Source organism: Triturus cristatus, chromosome 4_1 (genome assembly GCF_964204655.1).
Source record: "Triturus cristatus chromosome 4_1, aTriCri1.1, whole genome shotgun sequence".
Classification (NCBI taxonomy): domain Eukaryota; kingdom Metazoa; phylum Chordata; class Amphibia; order Caudata; family Salamandridae; genus Triturus; species Triturus cristatus.
In genome coordinates this window covers 1,175,326,379-1,175,351,482 of record NC_140585.1, presented here as the reverse complement: position 1 = coordinate 1,175,351,482, position 25,104 = coordinate 1,175,326,379, and the positions used below count along the sequence as shown (strand labels likewise).

The 25,104-nt window shown below is 46.1% G+C and overlaps 1 protein-coding gene across 1 annotated transcript in view; it reads left to right on the top strand.

Moving 5' to 3' along the window:
* Positions 1 to 23,414, top strand: part of XAB2 (XPA binding protein 2) — a 161,144-nt gene extending 137,730 nt beyond the window's left edge. Inside the window, exon 19 of the mRNA XM_085654391.1 lies at positions 21,950 to 23,414. Coding sequence (XP_085510517.1) covers positions 21,950 to 22,011 — 62 coding nt within the window. The 3' untranslated portion in view covers positions 22,012 to 23,414. The remainder of the gene's footprint in view (positions 1 to 21,949) is intronic.
* The last annotated feature ends 1,690 nt before the right edge of the window (positions 23,415 to 25,104 follow it).

The following is a 25,104-nucleotide window of genomic DNA, read 5'->3' as shown; positions in this document are numbered from 1 at the left end:
CCAGAAGCGTCAGAGGGTGATGAAGTACATATCGGATAGGCACCTAGACATAGTTGCGCTGCAAGAAACGCACCTGCGTAGGGGGGACGACCATAGGCTGCGGCATAGGGCGTACCCACTCATGTACAGTTCGTCAGCCACCACCAAGCATAGGGGGGTGATGTTGTTGTTTCATAGCGGAATACGATTCCAGCCGATGGAGGTCTGCTCGGACAAGGCGGGGAGGTGGGTGATGGTAAAAGGGGTCCTGAGAGGGCAGACCTGCACCTTCATTTCCCTCTACGCACCCAACACTGGTCAGGCGGGGTTTCTGTCCACTTTTTGCGCGCGGTTGGAGCAGTTTGCGGAGGGCTCGGTGGTTTTGATGGGGGACTTTAATCTAGTGTGGCGGGCGGAGTTGGATAGTTCGCACTCGCAGAGGGCTGAGTCAGGTGCATTTTCAGCAGCTTCTAAACAACGCTTCTCTGACTTGGGCCTTTGCGACACCTGGCGCACCCTTCATCCTTCCACGAAGGATTATACCCATTTCTCACATGTACACCGGTCGTATTCCAGGCTGGACTAGATTTTCATTAATCGCTTTCTTTCGGGGTCATTGCGAGATGCGCAGATCTTTCCGCTCGCGGTTTCTGACCATAGTATGGTCACGATCGCGCTTCACTGGCCAGGCCCCCGGGATCGCCAGAGGAAATGGTATTTCCCCGCTTCCCTCACCAGAGATATTGTGCTGCGCGCATCACTGCGGGAGGCTATAGATGACTACTTTGCCCTCAATTGCGCTGGGGAGACCTCGGAGCAGACGCGATGGGACGCCTTTAAGGCGGTATTCCGGGGTAAATGCATCGCGCTCAATTCCGCGCTTAATAAGCAGAGGGCGGCAGAACGGGAACGCCTGGAGGCGGAATTGGCGGCGGCAGAGCAGGCCCATAAGCCCAAGCCTTCTCGCCTCACCTTGCGGCCCCTTACGGCCCCTTACGGCGCTACGGGGCAAACTCAAGTCTATCTATGCCAACAGGGCTGAACTTACCCTCTTGCGGCTACGCCACACCTCGTATATCCAGGGGAACAAGGTGGGGAGGCATCTGGCTAGACAGCTCCGAGTCAAACGGGATAGGGAATATATTGAAGGGGTGAGGGATGCTGCAGACGTGGTTACTCACTCTGACGCGGGCAAAGCGGACTGCTTCCGCTCCTTTTATAGCAAGCTCTACGCGTCGGATTCGCTGGAGGGCCCAGAACAGGAGGATTATCTACAGGAGTTACAACTCCCTCAGGTTGCCGCCGCGGCCAACGCAGACCTCTGCGCCCCCATCTCGTTGGAGGAGGTCACCAGGGCCATAATGGCGCTTAAATTGAATAAAGCTCCTGGGCCTGACGGCCTCACAGCCCTGTTCTATCGGACCTTCGCGCCAGACCTGGCCCCACGCCTGCAATCGTTGTTTAACGCCATCGTCACCCAGGGGGTGGTCTCCCCATCCATGGCGGAGGCGGTTATTACCGTCATCCCCAAACCAGGGAAACCTAAGGATCACTGTTCCTCTTACCGGCCAATCGCGTTGTTAAACCTCGACGCTAAACTGTATTCCTCTATTCTGGCGGCTAGGCTCAGCCCTCTAATGGCAGCGCTGATCCATCCCGACCAATCGGGTTTCATTCCAGGGAGGCAAACGCACGATAACACACGACGTATAGTGCATCTCATAGAAAAGGCTTCTAGACGACGCTTACCGGCCATCCTGGTTGGTCTGGATGCCGAGAAGGCGTTCGACCAGGTGGATTGGGGCTTTCTCTTTTCCACCATGCGTCGGATGGGCTTTGCAGAGGCCTTTATAGCAATGGTACGGGCCAACTATCGAATTCCTTTGTCGCGGGTCCAGGTCAATGGGACCTGTTCGGCTCCGTTCGCCCTCTCAAGGGGCACTAGACAGGGGTGCCCGCTGTCCCCCCTCCTGTTTGCCCTGAGCATTGAGACGCTGGCGCAGGCCATTCAACGCAACCCGCAGATCACGGGTATCCCATTCGCGGGAGAGGACCATAAGATCTCCCTGTTCGCTGATGATGTGCTTCTATCCCTCGCGCGCCCCTCCGAGTCGCTTCCGACTCTCCAGGCAGAATTACGGCGCTATGAACGTGTGGCGGGATTCAAGATTAATCAGGACAAGTCATATATTCTGAATCTTACGCTTCAGGGGGATGAGCTAGCGCACCTCCAGAGGAGCACACCTTTTCGTTGGGCGACTGCATCGCTCCTATACTTTGGAGTTCAGCTCACCCCGTCCGTAGAGGATCTATACAAAGCAAACTTCCCCCCCCCCCTTCTGGCGCATATTAAAACTGACTTGGCGCGCTGGCAGCCTTTGTTTATCTCCTGGCGGGGGCGTATTCACTCGCTCAAAATGACGATATTACCGAAGTTGCTCCATTTGTTCCAGGCCCTCCCCATTGAAGTCCCTCTCTCCTTTTTCTCGACTCTACGCTCCCTATGCTCTCGTTACATCTGGAAGGGGGGCAGAGCCCGGTTGTCATTTTCCATGTTGCGGAGGCCGTGCTCTGCGGGCGGGGCAGGCCTCCCCGACTTCCACCTTTACTACAAGGCGGCCCAACTGCGAGTTTTGATAGAATGGTCGAAGAGAGAATCGGACAAACATTGGCTACATATGGACAGGTCGGTGGCGGGTCGGACAATTTGGGATTTGGCATGGCGTCCGAAACACGATAGACCGGACAACGCTTACATCAGCACGCCCACTAGAACAACACTGCGGGTTTGGGACACTTTGGCGTCGGACGAGCGGTGGGCCACTTTCCCTTCTCCCCACACACCGATTCATGGGCTGGCGGCTTTTCCGCCGGCGCTTACTAGAGGGCCATTCGCGGCGTGGGAGGAGGGGGGCTGTTTAATGGTCGGACATCTTTTTAGGGGGACACGATTACTGACTTTTTCCAAATGCAGGACTGACTTTAGCCTACCGCACACTGAACACTATCATTACCTCCAGCTCAAGCACTGGCTCCAGACACAGGAAATCCAGGCGGCGGTACGCAGGCCCCAAACACCCTTTGAAAAATTTGCGCGCACTACCACATCTATGAGGGGGGAAATCTCCTTTCTTTATGGCCACCTTTTGGCCACTGTAGTCTCCCCGTCCCCGCAATTTAAGGCTAAATGGGAGGAGGTGCTGCTGCGACCGACTGAGGAGCGGGAGTGGGAGGCGTTGTGGTCGGACATCTCCAAGCATAGCTACTCAATAGAATTGCGAGAGGCGCACATGAAGGTAATGGTGGATTGGTACTTATATCCAGATAAACTGCGGCGTATCTTTCCGGCCACCTCTGATCGCTGTTGGAGGGGTTGCGGGTTACTGGGGGACTTTGAGCATATTTGGTGGACCTGTCCTACGATCCGCCCCTTCTGGGAAGAGATCTTGGCGCAAATCAAATCCATGTTGGGTTACCCGATCCCCACCTCAATGGCGACAGCACTGTTGGGCCTGCGAGACCCCTCCCTGCGCTACCAAACCAGAGCGGATAAGGCAGTGATGTGGCTGTGCTTGGGGGCGGCGAAGGTGGCTATTGCGGCCCACTGGAAGAAGCGGACGGCGCCCACGGCCTCGATGTGGCATGCCCGCCTCTGGAGACTTCTGAGCCTAGAGAGAATGACGGATATCTTCAGGGATGACTATGCCGCGTTTGAGCTCAAGTGGGGCCCGTTGGTGACTTTCCTGTCTAGAGGTCTACCGGCGGCGGTTTGTCCGCCCCAGCTTAGGGGCCTACGGCTGTTTCAACTGTAGTCGGCCGCTGCGGCTTTGGGTAGCACCCCCTGCTTGTACGGGTTGAGGTCCCGGGGATGTTGGACGAGCCCTTGTCTGGCCACCGCCTTGGACGGACATCTTCCCTCCCTTGTCATAGTGCAGGGCCTTCGGGCCCCACTGCCGGAGTCTCTCCGCTGTCTCTCTCTTTCCTACTTTTCCTGCTCTTTCTCACCTTTTTCTTTTATAGTTCGGGGGTGGGCAGGGGGGTAGGGAGGGACTGGGGGGAGTTGGGGTTGATCGTCAATTGAAGTTGCAGCCACATGACATAGAGCCAGCTGGGTGTTGTGGCCCAACTTTTTGAATGCCGGACCGGCACGGGACTGTAAGTGCCCGATGGGCGCCTATTGGAGGTTTCCGGGGTATCACTCCCAGGCCTGCGTCCCCCTCTTATTTTAGCTATTCTGTACCCCTCCTATAGCGAATGTTACGATGGGGGAGGCTCGCCTCTGTTGGGTTCGGCTACGAGTTGGTACGTTGTTATCTGCTTTATCGCTCGCTGGTCCACTCAGCTATGAGGCACATGTCATGGTCTGTTCTGTATGTTATGCTCTCTTTTTGTGACTAATAAAAACAATTTTGACAAAAAAAAAAACATCTTATTGAAGAAAGGAGCTATAGAAAAAGTCCCTGCTCCTCAAAGAAATCAAGGAGTCTACTCGCGCTACTGTGTGAGAAAGTGCCATCTTTCTTGCATGGTATGCCCCCACTTTTTGCTGAATTGCTGAATGTACTTTGACTGAGTGTGCCCTGGACTCCTGCCAATCAGGTGCCCAGGGCCTATGTTTCTTCCCTACAGACCTAAAACCCAAATTGGCACACCCTGGCCAAATGTCTGCCCCTGGTAAATGGTACACTAGATACCCAGGGCCTTGTGACAAGAAAAGGCCTCTAAGGGCTGCAGCACTTGTTGTGCCACCCTGTACCCTAACACACACACACTGCCCTTGCAGGCTGAGTGTCAGGGTACAAGACAAAACAGAGAGTCGACATGGCACCCATCCCTGTGTGCCATGCCCAACACCTACACTGTCCTGGCATACATCAGCCACCCCTCTAGCTTGGTGCCCTATGCCAGTGGTGTGGGCACAGGAGCATGAGCCCTCTGCCCTACAGTACCCAGGCCCATTCCTGGGCACTGTAAGTGCAGTGCTGCCATTTAAGAGTACATGGTGCTGAGAGCTAGTCAAACACGAACTCCACAGCACCATATTGGCAACACTGAAGACTGAGAAGTTTGGTATCAAACTTCTCAGCACATTAAACCCGCACTGATGCCAGTGTGGGATTTAATGTACCAAGCACCCCAGAGGGCATCTTAAAGATGCCCCCTGAAACCTAACCTACAATCCACGTCTGGTCTGGGAGGCTGCCTAGACTGCCACAGAGCAGACATGTTGCTGGACCCCTGGGTAGGAGAGCCCCTGCTCTCCTGGGCCTGCAACAATGCACATCCTGGGCGAGGTGCTAGATCTCCTCCCCCAGGATGGGCAGGGGGAAGCTTCAAAGGCATGCCGCCTCTGTGAGCTTCCCCAGGCCACTGGCAGCCCCCACTCTGGCAGGAAGCCGGAAACCCCAAAAAAGGACATGGGATGTGCCAGCCTGCCAACCCCACCCCTCAGGTGGGGGAGGCGAGGTGAAGCACATCTCCGGGCACTCGCCATCTTGAAGATGGGAGGCCCTACCCAATCAGGACTGGGCTACTGCCCCTCTCCAACAGGAGAGAGGCAGGATAGGGGGTGTACCCACCCCAGGACAGGGACCCATTGGTCCCTGCCCTTCACCTACCTATAACGCCCCTAAATCTAGTATTTAGGGGCACCCTGAACTTTCCTTCCCCAGATTCCAAAATACAAAGAAGAGCAAGAAGAAAGAAGACCTGCCCTGCAGCTGCTAAGAAGAGGAAGACACCAACTGCTTTGGCCCCAGCCCTACCGGCCTGTCGACCCTCGAACCTGCTCCTGCTACAACCCGGCATCTCTTGTGGCCAGCAACCTCACAAACCCCGGAGGACCCGGCTACCCTTTTGACTCTAAGCAGCTGGGCCTCCCATGAGTAGAGGCTCTACTCAAAATCTGCTTCTAATCCCTGGCATCAGCCTGGAACCGCGAATCCTGCACACTCTGCACCCGCCAACCCTGGCCTGTGCCGGAGTGAACAAAGACCACGAGGACGACCCCCCAGCGACTGTGTCCCTGAGTCTGGCACCCAAGGACTTCCATCGACGCTCCTGACGACGCCTGCAACCTCAGAACCAGGTACCCCCCCAACCGTGATCAACAGAGGGTAAGATTTCCCGACACCAAAAGGCACCCCTGCACCCGGTGCCCTGCGGCCCCCTGTGCCCAACTCCTGGGTACCTACCTATCCTTCAACTACCCAACTTAACTCTCGAAGTGGTGGTGGCACCTGAAGAATATTCGTCCCCAAGCTTGCAGCCTTTTTCCAAACCGGAGCTTTCCCCTTTGAAATCAATTGAGCGCCCGAAGGCTCAAAAGCACCCTGCACCCAGCCGCCCGAGTGGCCCTGGGGTGTAACCTCTACACCTATCTACTTCCCCATTTGCCCTGAGCAAGTGACCAGGAGCCCAGCTCCCACAGCCGCGTGGCCTGCTAGTCAGCAGCCACCAACCAAAGCCCCCTGCCTCCCATAGGATAACATTGGGCCTAACTCACTCTGCACCCGGCTGCCCCTGTGCCACTGAGGGTGTAACAACTGTACCTACCTGACCCTGAGAGACCCCCGAGTCTGTGCCCAGAACCTTAACTTTGCCAGTCGAGTACTTCCCTTAAAGCTGATAACTCAATTTTCTCCATAGGGTAACATTGACTGGTTTCTTCTAAAATTTCTTCTAAGTGTGAAGTTTTCAAAACTTACAATATTCACCAAAAATCAGCCGAGTAACGAAAACTATAATACTCACCTGCTATTGGGTGAGCTCCCAGTGCTGGATCTTGGTGCCCAGCACTGACCCTGAAAAATATTCACAACCGTACTTACCAGTAACCCAATTTTCTTCCATAGGAAATCATTAACTGTTTTTCTGTGAAATTTCTTCTGTCGATTTTTGCAAACTTCAAATATTCTTTAAAAATCGTACAAATTGTGAAAACGTAATTACTTGCCTGTTTTGGATAAAGGTCCCAGTAATGAGTCTAGGCACCCAGTACTGGATCACAAAAGTAACGAGAACATACTATACCTGCAACTTGAATTTTCTTCCATAGGGAATCATTGACTGTTTTCTATGAAATTTCTTCTGTCAACTTTTAAAATAGCAAAATATTACTTAAAAATCCTAGTAGTAACTAAATCGACTTTTATCACTTGTTTCTAAGAACTGTCCCAGGACTGAATCTAGGATCCATTCCTGGAATTACAAAAGTAATCCTGAGAGTAATCTATTGCAAATAACCTGAAACTTCCATTGAACTCTATGCATTATTGTGTTTAAACTGTGTTGCCTATTGCAACAACTTTTAAACATCTACAAAAGCCAATTGCATATTGCAAAAGCATTTACCTAAAGCATCTCATTCTGAGAAAGTATATTTTAATACCTATTGTTGGTTCTAAAATAAAACAAGCATATATTTTTTTATATATAAACCATTGGCCTAGAGTTAAGTTATTGAGTGTGTGAAACCATTTGCTGACTGAGTGTGTACAACAAAATGCTTTACACTGTCCCCTGATACTGCCTTACTGCTCGACCAAGCTACCACTTTAGAGAGTAAGGTTATATCTAACTTTAGCCTCCGCCAAACCTCTGGGGACTGTGGACTCTGTACACACTGTACCTATTTGGGAACAGTATATACAGAGCAACTTTCTTACACTACTATCTTGAAGAAAAAAAAAAGTAGTTCCACCACAGACTACAGACCTATAGACTAGACTTGAAACTGTTGAACAAATAAATCCGCTGAGAGAAATTTCGAATGTTAGCACTCCATCAAATTTTCCCTCAGCTTCATCAAGGGGATTGGATGTGCTCCATCGACGTACAGGATGCATACTTCCATGTACAATCTCAAAGAAACATTGCAAATTCCTACGGTTTCAAATGTTATTTCAACATTACCAGTACTCAGTTCTCCCGTTCGGGCTCAAATCAGCCCCCCGGACATTCTCCAAATGTATGGCTGTGGTGGCCGCTTTTCTCCGCAAGCAGAAAATATTCATATATCCTTACCTGGACGACTGGCTCCTGAAGACCTCATCTCCAACTCTGCTGCAGGATCATCTCTCGTGCTGCCTTCAGCTTCTCAACAACTTGGGCCTTCATGTCAATTTCAAGAAATCCATACTAAATCCAACACAAAAGATCCATTACCTAGGCTCCTTTCTGGACACCGAAAAATCAAGCGTGTGTCCTTCGGAGGAGAGGTTGTCATCAATCCGAGAGAAATGCCTGAACCTTCTTCACACGCATCTCCCGACATTTCGACAGGTGTCATCACTACTGGGCTCGATGGCATCATGCATCTTTATAGTACCAAACGCACGATTGCACATGCGTCCATTACAACAATGCTTGGAAGACAAGTGGATGCAAGTATCGGGGCGCTGGGAGGATCAGGTAATTCTCCACCTATCAACCAAAGACTCCATCCAGTGGTGGATGAAGCGATCACACCTGATGAAGGGAGTTCATTTCCACCAGGACCCTCCAACCCAGACTATAGTCACGGACTTCTCTCTCCAGGGTTGGGGTGCTCATATGGGTCCTCTGCAAGTACAAGGTCTATGGTCCGACTCAGAAAAGAGTTACCACATCAACCTGCTAGAGCTGAGAGCTGTACATCTAGCTCTCAAGTCCCTGTTTCCGTCGTTCAAGTCTCGGTCCATTCTAATCCAAACGGACAATACAACGACAATGTATTATTTGAACAAACAGGGCGGTACCCGATAGAGAATACTCTCCATAGAGTCTCAAACAATATGGAACTGGCTTCTAGCGAGAAACCTATCAATAGTAGCCATTCATCTACCGGGCTCTCTCAACTCCCAGGCAGACTTCCTCAGCAGAGACTTAGTCGAAGCCCACGATTGGGTTCTCAACAACGAGGTCGCTCACAGCATCTTTCGAGAATGGGGAATGCCAGACATCGACCTGTTTACAGATGCGGCAAACGCAAAATGCCCCATCTTCGCATCCAGGTTTCCCCAACAAGGATCTCAAGGGAATGCCCTTTTGATCGAATGGTCTCAGAGCTTACTGTACGCTTTTCCACTGATTCCGTTGATCCCAATTGTAATCAACAAGCTGTACAGGACCAATGCCAGGATGATCCTAATAGCCCCGGAGTGGCCTCGCCAGTGCTGGTTTCCAGACCTCCTTCAACTATCAGAAGTGCCACACAGGAGGTTGCCATGCCGCCCGGATCTCCTATCCAAACAGGCAAGGAGAGTATTCCACCCCAATCTGTCCTCCCTCCTGTTGACAGCATGGCTCCTGAAGTCATACAATATGGACACCTACAATTGAATCCAGACTGTATGGCTATTCTCAAAGAAGCGAAAAGAACTTCCACGAGGAGATCGTATGCCTTCAAGTGGAAGTGTTTCTTCCTATGGTGTGTGGACAATGGACATGATCCCATCCGGGGTCAGGAACAGGTGATTTTATCCTACTTGCTGCATTTGGCTAGATCTGGTCTTCAGTTCGCTGCTATCAAAGTCCACCTTGCAGCTATCACAACCTATAGGAAGTCCCCCACCCAGACGTCTCTGTTTAGGATTCCTGTGGTAAAGGATTTTCTTGAGGACTTGAGAAAGGTTTACACACCAGTCAGGTCTCTCTCTCCTCCATGGGAGCTTAACATTGTGTTAACTAAGTTGATGTGGGCCCCTTTCGAGCCTATCCATAAAGCTTTTTTGCAGCATTTAACATGGAAAGCCGCTTTCCTGGTGGCTATTACATCTGCTTGCAGGGTGAGCGAGATCCAGGCTCTCTGTTGTAAAGAACCTTACACTGTGTTTCACGCCAACAGAGTAGTTCTCAGAACACATCCTAGTTTTTTGCCTAAAGTAGTCTCAGACTTTCATATTAACCAGACTATCACTTCACCTACCTTTTTTCTGAATCCTTCGAATCCTCCGGAAAGATCTCTACACTCCCTAGATCTCAAGAGGGTTCTGAAGTTTTACTTGGACAAAACAAAGACACTGAGGAAATCAGAACGTTTGTTTATTAACTATGGTCCTGTTAACACAGGTTCTGCAGCCTCCAAAACATCCATCTCGAGATAGTTTCTTGTATTATACTTTCATACCAATTGGCCAACAAATCTCTTCCGGGGAACCCTAAGGCTCATTCCACTAGAGGGAAAGCTTCTACCACAGTTCTCCTGAGGAATGTCCCCATGGCAGAGATTTCTAAAGCAGCTACATGGCGATCAGTTCATATGTTTACCCACCACTACTGTTTAGATGCTGACACGCAAGCAGATGCTCAGGTTGGACAGGCCTCGCTGAGAAACTTGTTTGCTAATACCGTTTAACATGTGTATGTCAATTTTGTTTGCTGTTTTTTGCTCGTCCGCAAGGAAGTGGGTATAGGCTTGCTACTCTATTCAGTGCTTATGACTATTGATGAGTATCCCCTGGAAGAGAAGGATAAGTTACTTACCTGTAATCCTAGTTCTCTTCTAGGGGTAAACTCATCAAAGTCATAAGCAACCCTCCCGCCTCCCCGGACATGCATTAACAGTTTATACGGTATTGTTGCAACTTAGATGCAGGTTCCTACAGGTTTCTTATACCGTACAAAAGAACTGACCTAACTGTCACATGTGGTGCATGATGGGAGCAGAGGGCTCCTGGAGGCCTTAAAGGCAAGCCCTATTTATGCAGCCCTTTTTAGGCTAATTGCCTGCTATTACCTGTTTTCCATTATGAAAATAAAAGGTTATTGCGGAATGCTATTACTGTGCATGTCCTTCTCTCACGTTATATGTATACGTGTTATTTTCATACTAGAGAAATACATGTAACTTTGGCTTCTTAGCCTATTGGATATGTATGGGGCTGCATATTTTTATGTTATACATGTATATGTGTGTGTTTATTTAGTACTATGTACTCCTTTTTTGAAACATACACATATATATATGGTGAATATAAAAGCGGCAGTTCCAGGCCGCGTGGGATAACGCACCGCCGGAAACAAACGCCGGACCCGCGACAACAAACCCTTTGTTTTTTTTTTTTGAACGGGCATTGCAGATGCAACATTACAGACATGCAGAGTCTCATTCTAATGCCCAATGGAGGGCGATGAATTGGTCCCATATTGACGTGCAGAATCGACACCCAGTGAAGGGTTGAAAAATGTAAATGGAACGGACTACATTTCCCAGAGTTCTCAACAAATGACTCTTTATTGGGCACACCTGAGGCCAAACAAACATTACAAAAACTCAAGTGGGGCAATGTAGTTGTATGCAAAAGGCTCGCTGCACGGGCCTCTGATGAGAATTACAAAGATTCGAAACGCGTAAGGCCAGGGACGACATGCAGAAATGGGAAGCTGCATGCCTTTTGATGAAATAAAGTGGAAACTTGTCTGCCATGGAGCGCGACCCCAAATCTTGGGAAACTTTGGTGAATATATATATATATATATATATATATATATATATATATATATATATATATATATATATATATTACCTACTGGCGGTCGCCAGTAGGTAGATATAGTTAGGACCCTGTTTCCATAGGAAATCCGCAACATTCTATTTGGAATAACTTTGGCGCCGGTCGACGAATCCTCGCGAAATTTTCAAAATAGGTGGGGCGCTACGCTCCGCTCCTACCCTGAAAGTCTCGGGGGGATTCGTCAAGCAGGGGCCGAGAAAAAAGGGGGGTCCCAAAACGCGTTTTCCCCATGCATTTTTCCATAGGACCTTTAGACACAGCTACAGCCCGAACGGCTGAACAGAATTACTTGAAATTTGGCAGAGAGGTAGCCATAAGGTCAAGGAAGTGCCTTTTGCAGGTCTGGTGTAAATCTGTTCAGTATTTCCTGAGAAAATAGCATTTAAAAGCATATATATATGTGGGCGGAGCCTAACCACACATCTCATCCTGAGATCTGATTGGCTGTCAGCACTTCATCCAAGAAGTGTTGGCAGCCATCTTGGGACCAATATACATGATAGCACCTCATTAAAAAGCATTGCAGTTAATAGAAGGTTTTAAGACTTTAGTTACATTATAAATCATTTGTTGATGGTACCATACTCATTTTAGGAATTGTGGTATGTTCTAAGGTGATTTCACCATGTGAAAAAGCCTTCTGCTGGGATATCATGATTGAGAGAAAAATATTTTCTCATGCTTTTACCACAGAGGTTTGGAAGGTGATCTATAGGCTAAACTGAGAGCTTATTTTCTGTAAATTCACATTATCTTTCTCAGTCATGTGAGAATGAAGTCTGACATTCTCAGTAAAACATGTACATCCAACAAGGGCAGAGACTGTCAGTTGATTCCTTTGTGTTCTACTGCAGCTTCCCAGAGTGTTCCAAAGAACTATTAGAGCGCTAACAGTCCTACTTATGATAAACGTATGGCACACCTGAAGCCATCTTGCTTGGATTAAAGTGGTAACTCTTAAAACATTTAATTTAAAAAGGAACAAAATGAGGGGGTTCATTTTTCCATAAAAAGTAGGATTAGTGCTGCAGAAAGAAAAATTAGGGCACATTTTGAGTGACTTCTCAAATCCTCTTCTATTTCATTAAAAAATTCTGACATGCAGACTGAAACATGCACTTTCAATACCAGCAGCAGTTTTCCCTGGTGAGCAGTAGCTTTACTACAGTGATCTAATGAGCAAAAAGAGTGCTAACATTCTGAATTTATGGAAACCGTGTGACACATCTGAATGCCTTCTTGATGGAATCAAAGTAAAAAACTGAAAGTATTTCCTACTGAGGAGACTGCAGTAAATGAGGAAATTAGGAAACTTCATAACAAATAAGTCTCCCAAGATGGCCACCAGAGACAAAAGAGCCCAAATGTAGCCCAAATATCACCCAGATGTAGCCCAAGTATAGCCCAATGACAGAATGTCCCAGAATGTTCTTAAAAACAACTAGAGCGCTTACTGTCTTCATTATGACAAAAGTAAGGCACACCTGAAGCCATCTTGATTGGAATAAACTGGTAACACTTAAAACATTTAATTTAAAAAGGAACACAATGAGGAGGTTCATTTTGCCATAGAAATTATGATTAATGCTGAAGAAAGAAAATGAGGGCACATTTTGAGTGACTTCTCAAATCCTCTTCTATTTCATTAAAAAATTCTGACATGCAGACTGAAACATGCACTTTTAATACCAGGAGCAGACTTCCATGGTGCAGTAGTTTTACTACAGTGATCTAATGAGCAACTAGAGTGCTAACATTCAGAATTTATGGCAAATGTGTGACATATCTGAATACCTTCATGATGGAATCAAAGTAAAAAACTGAAAGCATTTCCTACTGAGGAGACTGCAGTACATGAGGAAATTAGGAAACTTCATAACAAATAAATCTCCCAAGATGGCCACCGGAGACAAAAGAGCCCAAATGTAGCCCAAAATCACCCAGATGTAGCCCAAATATAGCCCAATGACAGAAGTGTGCAAAACACTTATTATTTTGTGTTTTTGCAGTGTTATATAGTGCAGACTTGTCAGGTATTGGAGTGCTTTACATGAGCATTGGTTACATCACACAAGAACAAATTCATTTTGGTTGTAGACATGGGGAGACTAAGTGATTTGACCAGAATCACAGAATGTCGAGCTGAAGCAGAAACTTCAACCTGGTTCCCCAGTTGCAAAGTCTGCAGTTCTGGAAGTAACACCACATCCTCTCCCCTAAGTGCAACATTTAATCAAGTGGTCAACTGGATAAAAAAACATAAAGATAACAAATAATTTAAAAGTGCTTTGTCGCTATTTGAAAACTCAGAAAATATGTCCTTATTTTAGTCTTTTAGAGCACTAACCATAATTTTGATGCCAATAAGACCCTCTCATATATGTAATTTCTAAAGGAAATGCTCTAGGTATTACAGTTTTGATTACATCAAGATGATGTCAGGCGTTCCACACTTTTGTAATAAATATAGAATGTTAGCAATCTAGTTGTTCATTAGGATACTGTTGAGAGGCAGAGGCCAGGGGCACGGACTCTGAAAATTGAAGGCAGGTAGGAGGGTGCAAAGGCAACAATTTAACCACACTGAGCAGGCAGGAAGGGCCGTGGAAGCACAACAGACTATGGAGGGCAGTGGAAAGGGGGGCAGGGGCAACAAACCAACAATACAGGACTTGCAAGAGAGGCTGTTGGAGGGAAGATCTATTACGGGTCAAGGAAGCTAGGGGTGGTCCCCAGATCCCCGGGAGCCACCACAGAACTGAGCAGGAGAGTGAGTCAGGGACAAAAGGGGCACCTTAATTTGAGCCGGGGTGCCTAGGAACGCTTGCTCCAAAAATGAAGAAAACAGACATATGAGACATGGAATTGGAGGCAGAATACAATGGCAGTTTAATGAGAAGATGCAACTTCAAAGAAACCGCAGAATAGAGACATAAAGTACAAAATACAGAATCCAGATAATCATACAGCTGTCATAATATTCTCTGTATCTCAATTAATGTACTGACAGAGAGAGAGAGAAAACACATCTATAAATGCATCATGAGAAACAAGTTACACCAAGGAAAATGTTACCTAGGAACACTCACGTTTACTCTTAGAGCAAGCATTCCTGCAATTACAATACAAAATCTTTTAAATGCAAAAGTAAAGAGAACAATGGTTAAACATAACATGACATTTCATATAGGTAAAATAGAATAAGATACTTCAAGCAAAGCAGAGCAAGACATTTTAAGCAAAGGAAGACAAGAGCTCCCAGCTCTTGGGGAAAACCTGCACTGCCTGTTAACCTACATACAGACGGCGAGGTAGTCCGTCGATATCTGTGGGTGCTCCCTTTTTATATCATTTTGTGGGCTCCTTTGCACGCTACATCTACCTACGTATGCTACCCAAAAGCTTCGTCTGCAGATTTTACCAGACATTTCGTCATTTACCCACTTAATGCTGACAATGGACTGGGTGAAAAGGTCAGTCTCTCAGGCCAATCGCTTATCGTAAGTTCCATAGAGCAAGCAGAAAATAATGGGTATTGTACGGGAATTCAATATATTCATGTATAAAATCTCCTCAGTTCTCCTAACTTGACGCTCTGCGGTTGCCACTTCCTTAAAAGCGGGAAACCTGCCCAGGAAGCAAGTACCAGTCCAGGATGCAGCCTACTGTATGTCGACAGCTTCAGGGGGATGTTGAACTTTGATACCGAGCACGGAGCACTCGGGTAGGGTGGGGGGCTACTAGTTTGGATCAGAAGGCCTCGCAGACCTGCCTTCAGACTGCTATACACTAAAATTGCAGAGCTATGGTCAATTTAACAAAGAGGCCTACATATTGAACAGAAGGGCCTACACAGGGGTTTTATGCTGGCTGAGTGGTAAGGATGTCTCAGGATAATTATATAGCAACACAGGACCCGCTGGTCAATTTAATACGGCCTACAAATGCAGCTGGCAGGGCAAGGACAAGGGTCTCATACTTCAGGTGTGGACAGAACGGGCCAGGGGCCCCCTGTGATACAAAATCTACCCTCCTTCAAGGCTGTGGCAATGTAATAGACCATTGTGGGCAGAAGGAAGAGGCAATGGTAGTACAACCATACATGCCAACAGACCCGATTCAGCCAGGAAACGTCCAATGTTTTTAAGCTCAAATGGGCTTTATTTGATCTGTCTCCTGTCTACAATATCCTCTTTTTCAATGTAACTCAAAGGGGAAAATCAATACCCCAGTTTTTTTTCAAAATCTCCCTCTTACCAAGTTCAAAATGTTCGCAAGTATGGTACATTGGATCATGGAAGGAAATGGGATAGGGACATGGACTTGGATAACAGAGGACAGGAGGGACATGGAGAGGTGCACCAAACTGACAAGCAGGGCAGGCATCAGGGTTTGCAGCAGCACAATACACCACACAGGGCATGCAGGACGGGAGTGCAGCACAACAATCCATAGAAAGCAAGAGGGAGGGGACAGGACCATGCACATGGACAACAGAGAACAGAGGGGCAAGAGGCAATGGTAGCTAGCTGACCATAATGGACAGACAGGAGAGAAAGCTGCAATATAACAGACCATAAAGGGCAGGAGGGACAGATCAGGGGCATTACAATGGAACAGACAAGCCAGGAGGGAGGGAGTAGGGCTGGGGGCAAGGGGGCAGGGCAGGAGCAGCAAGATAGCCATGGAGGTCAGGCAGGATGGGCACTAGAAGCAAGACACACCATGAAGAGCAACAGTGAGACTGTGATGGCATACACACAGACCATGGAGGGAAGGTGGGAGGGGGTCAGGGGCAGCTAACTGACCACACAGGGAAGGTGGGAGGGGCCATGGCAGCACAGAAGACCATGCATGGCAAGTGGGAGGGTTAGTGGCAGCACAATGGCTATGATGGGCAAGAAGGAGGGTGGAGGGGCATGCACAAAGGACGATGGAGGATAGAAGGAAGGGTCAGGACCTGTGCACAGACAAGAAAGTTCAGGGGAAGGGACCTCACAACAGACCACACGGGGCAGGCAGGAGGAGCAGTTGCAGCACAACAGACCAGGGAGGGCAGAAGGGTGTGGCAGTACAATGGACCATGTAGGACAGGAGGAAGAGGATAGGGGCATGGCATGTGGACAGGCAGGGTGGAGGTGGCAGGGACAGGTTACAGTCATCTGACAATGCTAGGCAGGTGGGAGGGGAGTGGCAGCTCAACAGAACACTCAGAGTAGATAGGAGTGGCAGGTCCATGGGACATGGTGGGCAAAAAGGATGGAGCAGGGGCATGCACAAAGACATCGGAGGGCAGGGGGAAGGAGAATAGGGGCAGCAAGCTAAGCACAGAGTTTAAGCAGGAGGTCAATGATGGGGCATAGAATTGGGCAATGGAGGGCAGGAGGAGTGGACTGGTACATCATACTAAATTGAGGGCAGTGGCAGCACATCAGACCATGCATGGCAGGAGGGAGGAGGCTAGTCCATGGATTCACACAACAGAGGATAGGGAGGAAGGGGATGGGGCAGCAAGCTAACTGTTCAGAGAAGGCGGGTATTAGGAACTTTATTGTTTTTAAAACATTGTGTCTGTGCGAACTACTTAAAATATGAACATGTATGCAGCATAATCTCACTTTTATTCAGGAAGAAGAGGACGTTTGTGACTGTGACTCCGGGCTCACTTGGCAGAAACACCCCCTGACCCTCCACCCCCTATCGCAAAATGTAATGCCCGTGAAAAGGGTAGGTGAACACAGTGTTATATAGAACATAGTCCTGAGAGCACGATTGAAAATGAAAACTAGATATAGTGTATGGTATAAACTATGCACCAAAAAGTGTGATATAAGATGAACCGGGCGTGAAATATAATATGCAATACATTGTGCGCAATGACAGATTCATGGGAGAGCGCGAGATAGCACAGGCACTAGCGCGTGCTATGCGATATGCGCCTTGGAGTGTAATATGCACAGGGCAGTGTTGTGTAACCTAACTAGTCTCTAAAGTTGTAATATAAAATATGTGCTGGGGAGTGTAACGTTGCATATGCACTGTGACAAAGATATGGATCCCAGATTGTAATATGTATGGCATAGCACTGTGCGTTATAACATAGGCATCGAGAAAGGCACGTTAGATGGGGCAATATAACCCGTGCGAAGACAAGTGTGGCATGACATATTCACGGGGTGGTGTTACAGTGCACATGGGCTAGAGAGTGTCATAGCATATGCACTAGCTAGTGGAATACAACACAGAGGTGTGTGGCACTCGGCAGGCAATGGTGGGTGTAACACAGCATTGGGCTCTGTCAGGAGCACGCTGTGACTCTCAAGTGATGTTCGTCCCCTTTCCAGAGAGTAAAATAAAAAGTATTACACATCCGGCAGTGGATGTGTGTTTTATTAACCGTGAGGGGGGTTTCTTGCATAGTTTTGGTCGAATTTTTGTCGAATCCCCTTTGAATGGCTTGGTGTGCATGTGTATTAAATGTGCCCGTCAATAGCTACCCATGTTTGTATAAATAAACGACAAGGGTGTCTACCAGGATTAGGCACGGTAGGGCATCAGACATGTCAGAGCTTCACTAGTGGTGTAAATACATTCCACGTGGATTCATTGCATGCATAGTCGCCTTTTAATGAATATCACGCAAATCGTCATGGTGATAGGTACGTACGGTTTGTCCAGCATGTCCTAGGTGTGTCTATAAATATATATTTTTTAAAAATAATAAAAAACAGTGGCCGGCCCTGGGGATTGGGGTCAAAAAAATATAATTAGGAGACTGGCCCTGGGGGATGGGGTCATCAGGGCCAATAAATTAGAATAAGAAGGGGAACCAAACAGCCCCCCTTCTTAAAAAACTAAAATAAATAAAAGACTGGCATCGTGCCGGAGGCCATGCCCCCTCCGTGCAGCACTCTGCAAACGCGCCCCCAACAGGCATCTCCAGTATGCGCCAGGGAGCTGCGCTGCAGCCAGGTGTTCTGAGGCCGAGCCCCTTTTTACACCTCTCTGCAACGCAGCTCTGTGGCGCTTACTGGAGGTACCTAGTGGTCTAGTTTGACCCTAGGGACCCTTAGGATTCAGGGGGACTTAATCTCTCAACTTAGAACAGCCACAGGGCGCGTTTACACAGTGGTGAAGGGAGGGGACGGGGCCTGAGGTGACGTGTGCAAACACGCACTATGGCACGTTTTAAATTGGGGATATAATTTCCCTTCAATACTGAGGGCCCCTGGGGGCTAACTAGCCCACCAAGTGCTTCCAGTAAGCGCCACTGAGCTGCATTGCAGAGAGGTGGTCCAGGCCGTGCCACTTTTTACACCTCTCTGCAACGCAGCTCTGTGGCACTTACTGGAGGTACCTAGTGGGCTAGTTGGACCCTAGGGACCCTCAGGATTCAAATGAACTTAATCTCCCAACTAAAAATGGACACAGGGCGTGTTTACACAGTGGTGAAGGGAGGGGACGGGGCCTGAGTTAACGTGTGCAAAAACGCCCTGTGGCCTGTTTTAAGAGGTAGTTTTAATCCCCATGCCCTATTATACACTAGGGGCTTACAGAGGAGGTCATGCTAATCACAGGGGGACCCCAACGCATAATGTTCCCTAGTGTATGTAGGTGTTTTCACTGTATTCTAAGTGTCTTTTAACATAGCACTGGCTCTAGGACTGGTTAGTCAGACTCAGTTACCACCAGTATCCGTCTGAAAAAGTTGAGGGTACAGGATGATTTTGCAACAAGGCTTCTTTTTGCTCTTCTTTTTGTTCTTTCTGCACGTTATCCTTCTTCCTGCACTTATCTTCGTATTTGAGGACTTCTGTTGCTTCTTTCTGCACTTCTTTTGTTTCTTTCTGTGCATTTTTTCTTCTTTCTTCACATGTCCTATCTCTGTAGGCATAGTTAGAAATTAGCATTTAAAAAACCTTTGAAATTCACAGAAAAAACCATAGGTTTCAGGCACGTTATAGTTAGGAATTAGCATTTAAAAAACCTCAGAAATTCACTGAAAAAACCATAGGTTTCAGGGGTGTTATAGTTAGCTGGACTTTTCACTTGTACAAAACCATTGAAATTCCCCCGTTATAGTTAGTTCAGCTAACTATAACTCGCGCGCCCGCAATGCACTGCTGATGACGTCACATATTACATCACTCATGACATGGTCAGTGACATCACTCATGACATCACTGATGACATCTCAAATGACATCACTGATGACATCACTGATGACATCATCCTTGTGATAGAGTGGCAGACCTCCTCTCACCCTAATATAACCTTTGATACACACATTCAAAAATAGAGACTAAAATTTTCAAAACAATGGACATACCAATACCAGTTACAACAACCTCTTCAGTAATTCTAAGATCCACATACACTCATTCACCAACAGTCCTATACAGTCACTCATACATGTACTCACTCATCATATGTACTCATACACCTATACATCCTGTTACACAATGCCACTCATCCATAGAGTTACTCACACACATAGTCACTCATGCTAATAAAGAATCAAACATACATTTACTTGCATATACAGTTATACACACACCACCATACTTACTTCTACGGAAACTTACACATACTTAGTCTTTTAAACAATCACTTATAGAAACACATACTTATTCATACAGGAACTCTTTCAATCTCTCACTCTCACATATATACACCAATAGTCACATATACTAGTTTAAAACATATGTAGTTACTCATAAAGACACTATTGAGACAGTCATTCACTCACTAACACACCCATACACACACTCATCCACCCATACAGTCCTGCACACATGCTGTGTTCAACACATACAAACAGTGAGTCACTCATTCATGCACCTATGCACTACGTAATACCCCCCACCGAACCATGCAGACACTCAGACTGATACTCAAAAAACCAACTAATAACCTATATAGACACCCATGTAGCTACTCACCAACCCATGCAGCCACTTATACACAAAGTGAGAGACTGATACAGATATTTACATATTTAAACATTACTCACTAAGCCATGTATTCACTATGATACACTTAATCAGTCAGTTACACAATCAATTTTTCAAAAACAAATCATCCATTTAGACACTTATATACCCATTTATTCTTCCATCGACCTTGAGATATACATATATAAAACATATTTAATTTTCAGAAAAACACACATTCACTGGATGATGTCATCAGTGATGTCATCAGTGATGTCATTTGAGATGTCATCAGTGATGTCATGAGTGATGTCACTGACCATGTCATGAGTGATGTAATATGTGACGTCATCAGCAGTGCATTGCGGGCGCGCGAGTTATAGTTAGCTGAACTAACTATAACGGGGGAATTTCAATGGTTTTGTACAAGTGAAAAGTCCAGCTAACTATAACACCCCTGAAACCTATGGTTTTTTCAGTGAATTTCTGAGGATTTTTAAATGCTAATTCCTAACTATAACGTGCCTGAAACCTATGGTTTTTTCTGTGAATATATATATGTATATGTATTTTTTTGTATATGCTCCGGGTTCCCGCACGTGGGCGGAGATAATTCAGTGCTTATGACTTTGATGAGTATACCCCTGGAAGAGAACTAGGATTACAGGTAAGTAACTTATCCTTCTCAGGGGTTGCTTGGTAGAGACTATTATTAAGGGGAAATGGGAAGATGCCCACATACATGTTCTGCAGATGTTTAAAGGACTGATCATGTGTGTTGGCCAAATAGAGGTTTCAAGCTTATGTGTAGCATGGTGGGCAGTTTCTGCAGTAACCCTGGACCATTGTTCAGGAATGTATATGATGTAGAGGACTTGGATTTCAATCCTATTCTATTGGTAAATAATGAGTTAAGAAGATTAGGACAGACAATGACGTCCAGATAGTCCACTGTGGCTATTTCCAGGATTGGACACAATGAAATTGGATAAGCTATTCCTCAGTGCAACATTGTACTAAAATCCACATTGGTGCCGTTAAGACCGAGGCAATATTTCATGATCCAGGCATAGTTCTATTTGCCTATCACCAATAGTACTCAGAAAAGCTGTCAAAAGACATACAATTTCTCTATTCTTATGTGTTGAGCAACTTCTTTACTTTTTCCACAAAGTCACAAATTTGTAACCTCATAACCATTTGCTTGCTAGCGATTGCACATGCAGATGCAAACTAAGGATTGGGGGAATAATTCTGAGCCGTTTGTCTCTGAGACTTGGCGTCTTTATCACCTGTGTTAGAATTACTTGAAACTGATATGTTTGAAACTGTCCCAAAATAAGCTCTTTGCTTCTCTCTGTCAGAATTATAACTGGATACTCAATTGTTCTGTTGCTGTTTATCGCTCTGGATCTATCATTTGGTATAGATAGATGCTGTCTTAGGGAGCAGTTATACCTCTGGGTTTTGAGCTGCTTCAGTTATCCTGTTTGCCCTGTTTCCAGTTATTGCTTACTGACATACATTGTTTTTCACCTGCAGAAGTCCACTTGGAGCAGAAGAGCGTGCCAGATGCAGTCTTCGGGGGGCTGAAGAATGACTGATCACTGGGACTCAATTGGCTACCAAGTTGCAGCTAATGAGAGTAAGAAAGGAAACTCAAAGAGATGGAGCACAGAGGACGCGATGCTGCCAAAGAAAGTTGTTTCCAGTGCGTTAAAGATAATGCATTTTCTTGTGTGCTGGAGCATCTTCTGGAGTGCCATGTGCTGCTCCCGAGACCTGCAGGAAGATGCATATTCATTGAGTATGTCCTTTGGATGACGCGCACTTGTGAAAGGCAGACTATTACTTTGTTCCTGCTTCAGTGCTGACCATATAATTCACTACCCCCATCTTTGTGCAGCTGTCAATTTATGTAGTGCTGTTTACACAGAGCTGAGTAAAGAACAACAATGAATGCGGTCTCCCATTACCCAACAGCAGACCTTGAGGTCGATTTCTGGACCAGTACTGGGTTTCCTGTTGCAGGAATCTGATTTTGGGCTCCAGTACAGGATGGCGATGACATTAAGCCCTATTCTTGCACCTAGAATAAACCATCTGTGTTCAGAAATAATTGTAATGTCAGCACTACCCAGCTGTGCTCTGGAGAGCTCAGTTCCTGGGCAACCGAACTGCTCACACATTCTGTTAATTTAGTCTTGTGTAGCCTAGAGAAGACTCTTGTGCGGTCTAGTTTGTCACTTGAGTTTCATAGAGCTAAAGCCTTCAGTTGCAAACCCACTCCCTTCTAAATACTAGCTCAGTCTCTTGTGCGCTGTAGTTTGGCAGCAAAGGGGGCAATGGCAGAGAGGAACCTGTTCGGCTGTACGTTACCTGGCTCTTGGCTGTACTCTGCTGTTTCAGGTCTCTGTAGAACACCCTGTCTGGGGCTATCCTCATATTCTCTCCTAGTTTGTCATTTAAAGGGTGCTTAAGCTTGGAGCCTTGGCACAAAGAATTTCAGGTAAGAGCTATTTAGTCTTGACCTTCATGCTCATGATAGCCAGTCTTGAGACTGTTGACATTATCACAATACAGTATTTTTGTGTTTTTTTGCTCCAGGTTAGGTAAATCTTTGAGTAGACTTGAAACATTGTCAAGCAGACGCACAGCAATCTTTTCTTAGATAAAGAATATGCAATTTGCTCATCAGCAGTGTACACCCTAAATTCTAAATATTTTTTAAAAAATTGTGTATACTTTTTATGCTGATTGTTTCCTTGAGTATTTTCCCTTTACATCACTCTTTCCCTTGCAGTCTTATTTATGAAATATGTTTGTTGTCCAAGCGACACCTTCTTTGTATAGAAATATAACATGGATGTATAGCAGTTGTTCTAGAAGCGGCAGGGGACATTGGAAGGGACTTCGTTATTTTCAAATAAAATGACATGCAATGTACCATGATAACATTTTGTCATTGCTCAAACCTGTTTACAGTTTATTAAAATGACACATTTAATGATGCTGTATTCTAGTTCTGTTCTACATATTGCTCCTAGAATGTTAATGGCTCTGAAAAGACCCAAAACCATGAAGCCGTCAAATACTGGCAGGGTTCAAAGTCAATTTTGGGACACAGGCAACACAAATCTAATAAAATATTTTTTGAGCAGAAGAATTTTGCATTTCCTTCTGATATGTACCAAGTCAGGGATGTTTTCATAATTATCTATAAGTTTGTTACATGGGGTGGTAGTCCGAAACCCAATGGATTCCACTGGGAGTTCATGTGAAATGAGTTCCGTAGAGTGATAGTCCTGGTCTAAAGTTGGTTCCTTAGAATGGTGATCCATATCAGAAATGGAGTCTGTAGTCGTGGTCCAGATTTAGGATCTGGATTATAATGTTTTCCGTAGTGGTGACTCTGACCCATAACAGTAATCCAGAATGGTGGTGGTTGTTACACGATGGGTTGTATTGCAATGATTCAGGTTACATTTTATTCAGTGAGGATGGGACCCAATGGATTCCACAAACGGGGGATCTGGATCCAGAATGGATTCAAGGGGGTGATTATGAACTGGAATTGCGCACATTTCGTGGATTCTGAATGTATTCCAAACTAATAATTCAAACTATACATCTTACATATGATGGTGATCTGGAGGGAGTTTTATAATGTGGGTTTCCACGGCTTTGTAATTTGGAAATGTACGATGATCTGGATTGGGTTCCATACTATGGTGATCCTGATCTAGATTATTATACTGAGCAGGATATAGAATGGGCCCTATATAAAACCATAAGTCATACGGCCTATGTTATACCATAAATCAGACTACAAGTTGACAAATGTTATAAAATCCAAATGAGCTATACACATTTAAAAAACATAAATTACAATACACATATTGTTTACAACTTGTATTAAATTATTTAAAACAGTGGTGCTACAGATGTGGAATAGGTGCTATGGTCATCTTTTGCATATGGAATGGGTTTCAAAGTTGTGATCCACATTACATTGCATAGAACTAAGATTCTGATTAGGAATGGGTGCTATTGTATGATACTGAATTGTGGCACTTAAATTGCACTTCATACCCCTGGTGTGACAATGATCCCCTATCTTAGGCTTCCAGTAGGGTGCTACCTTCACTTATTGTATAAGGGTGGAAGAATGAATGTTATGGTGTGACGCAGTAGCTGTTGTGCATGACATTTGGAGGGGTACTCCGCTCAAGCTTCACACTTGTAGCTGTTACTAGACTTGTAGCATAATTGTGGGCAGTGTACTGGGCTGTTCTTGCAGATGCATGCCATATCTCATTTTCCTCTGGTAGATTGGTAATTGGTGTAAAATTGTGGCTTAGGTGTTTGTAGCTCTAAGTACTGCAATTCCTTTTGTTTCTGGTGTAGAATTTAGAGCTTTTACATCTGCACTGAGAATGATGAATCTCAATAGTAAGTCTTGTATTTTAGATATTTTCACATAGGGATGGTCAAATGTTCAGCCAGCCTGGATCTGGAGGTGCTTCTTTGAGTGCACAATTTATGTTGTAAGAAGGTATGTCCAGTGCCATGATTGTTCTGTGTGCAGTGCACAGTGCTTTGAAGGAAATTAGACTTTCCATGGGCAGCCTCTTTAAAGCTGGATAACAGGAAAAGATGTGGCTAGTGGTACTGAGTTGTAGACGCTATGGTCATTA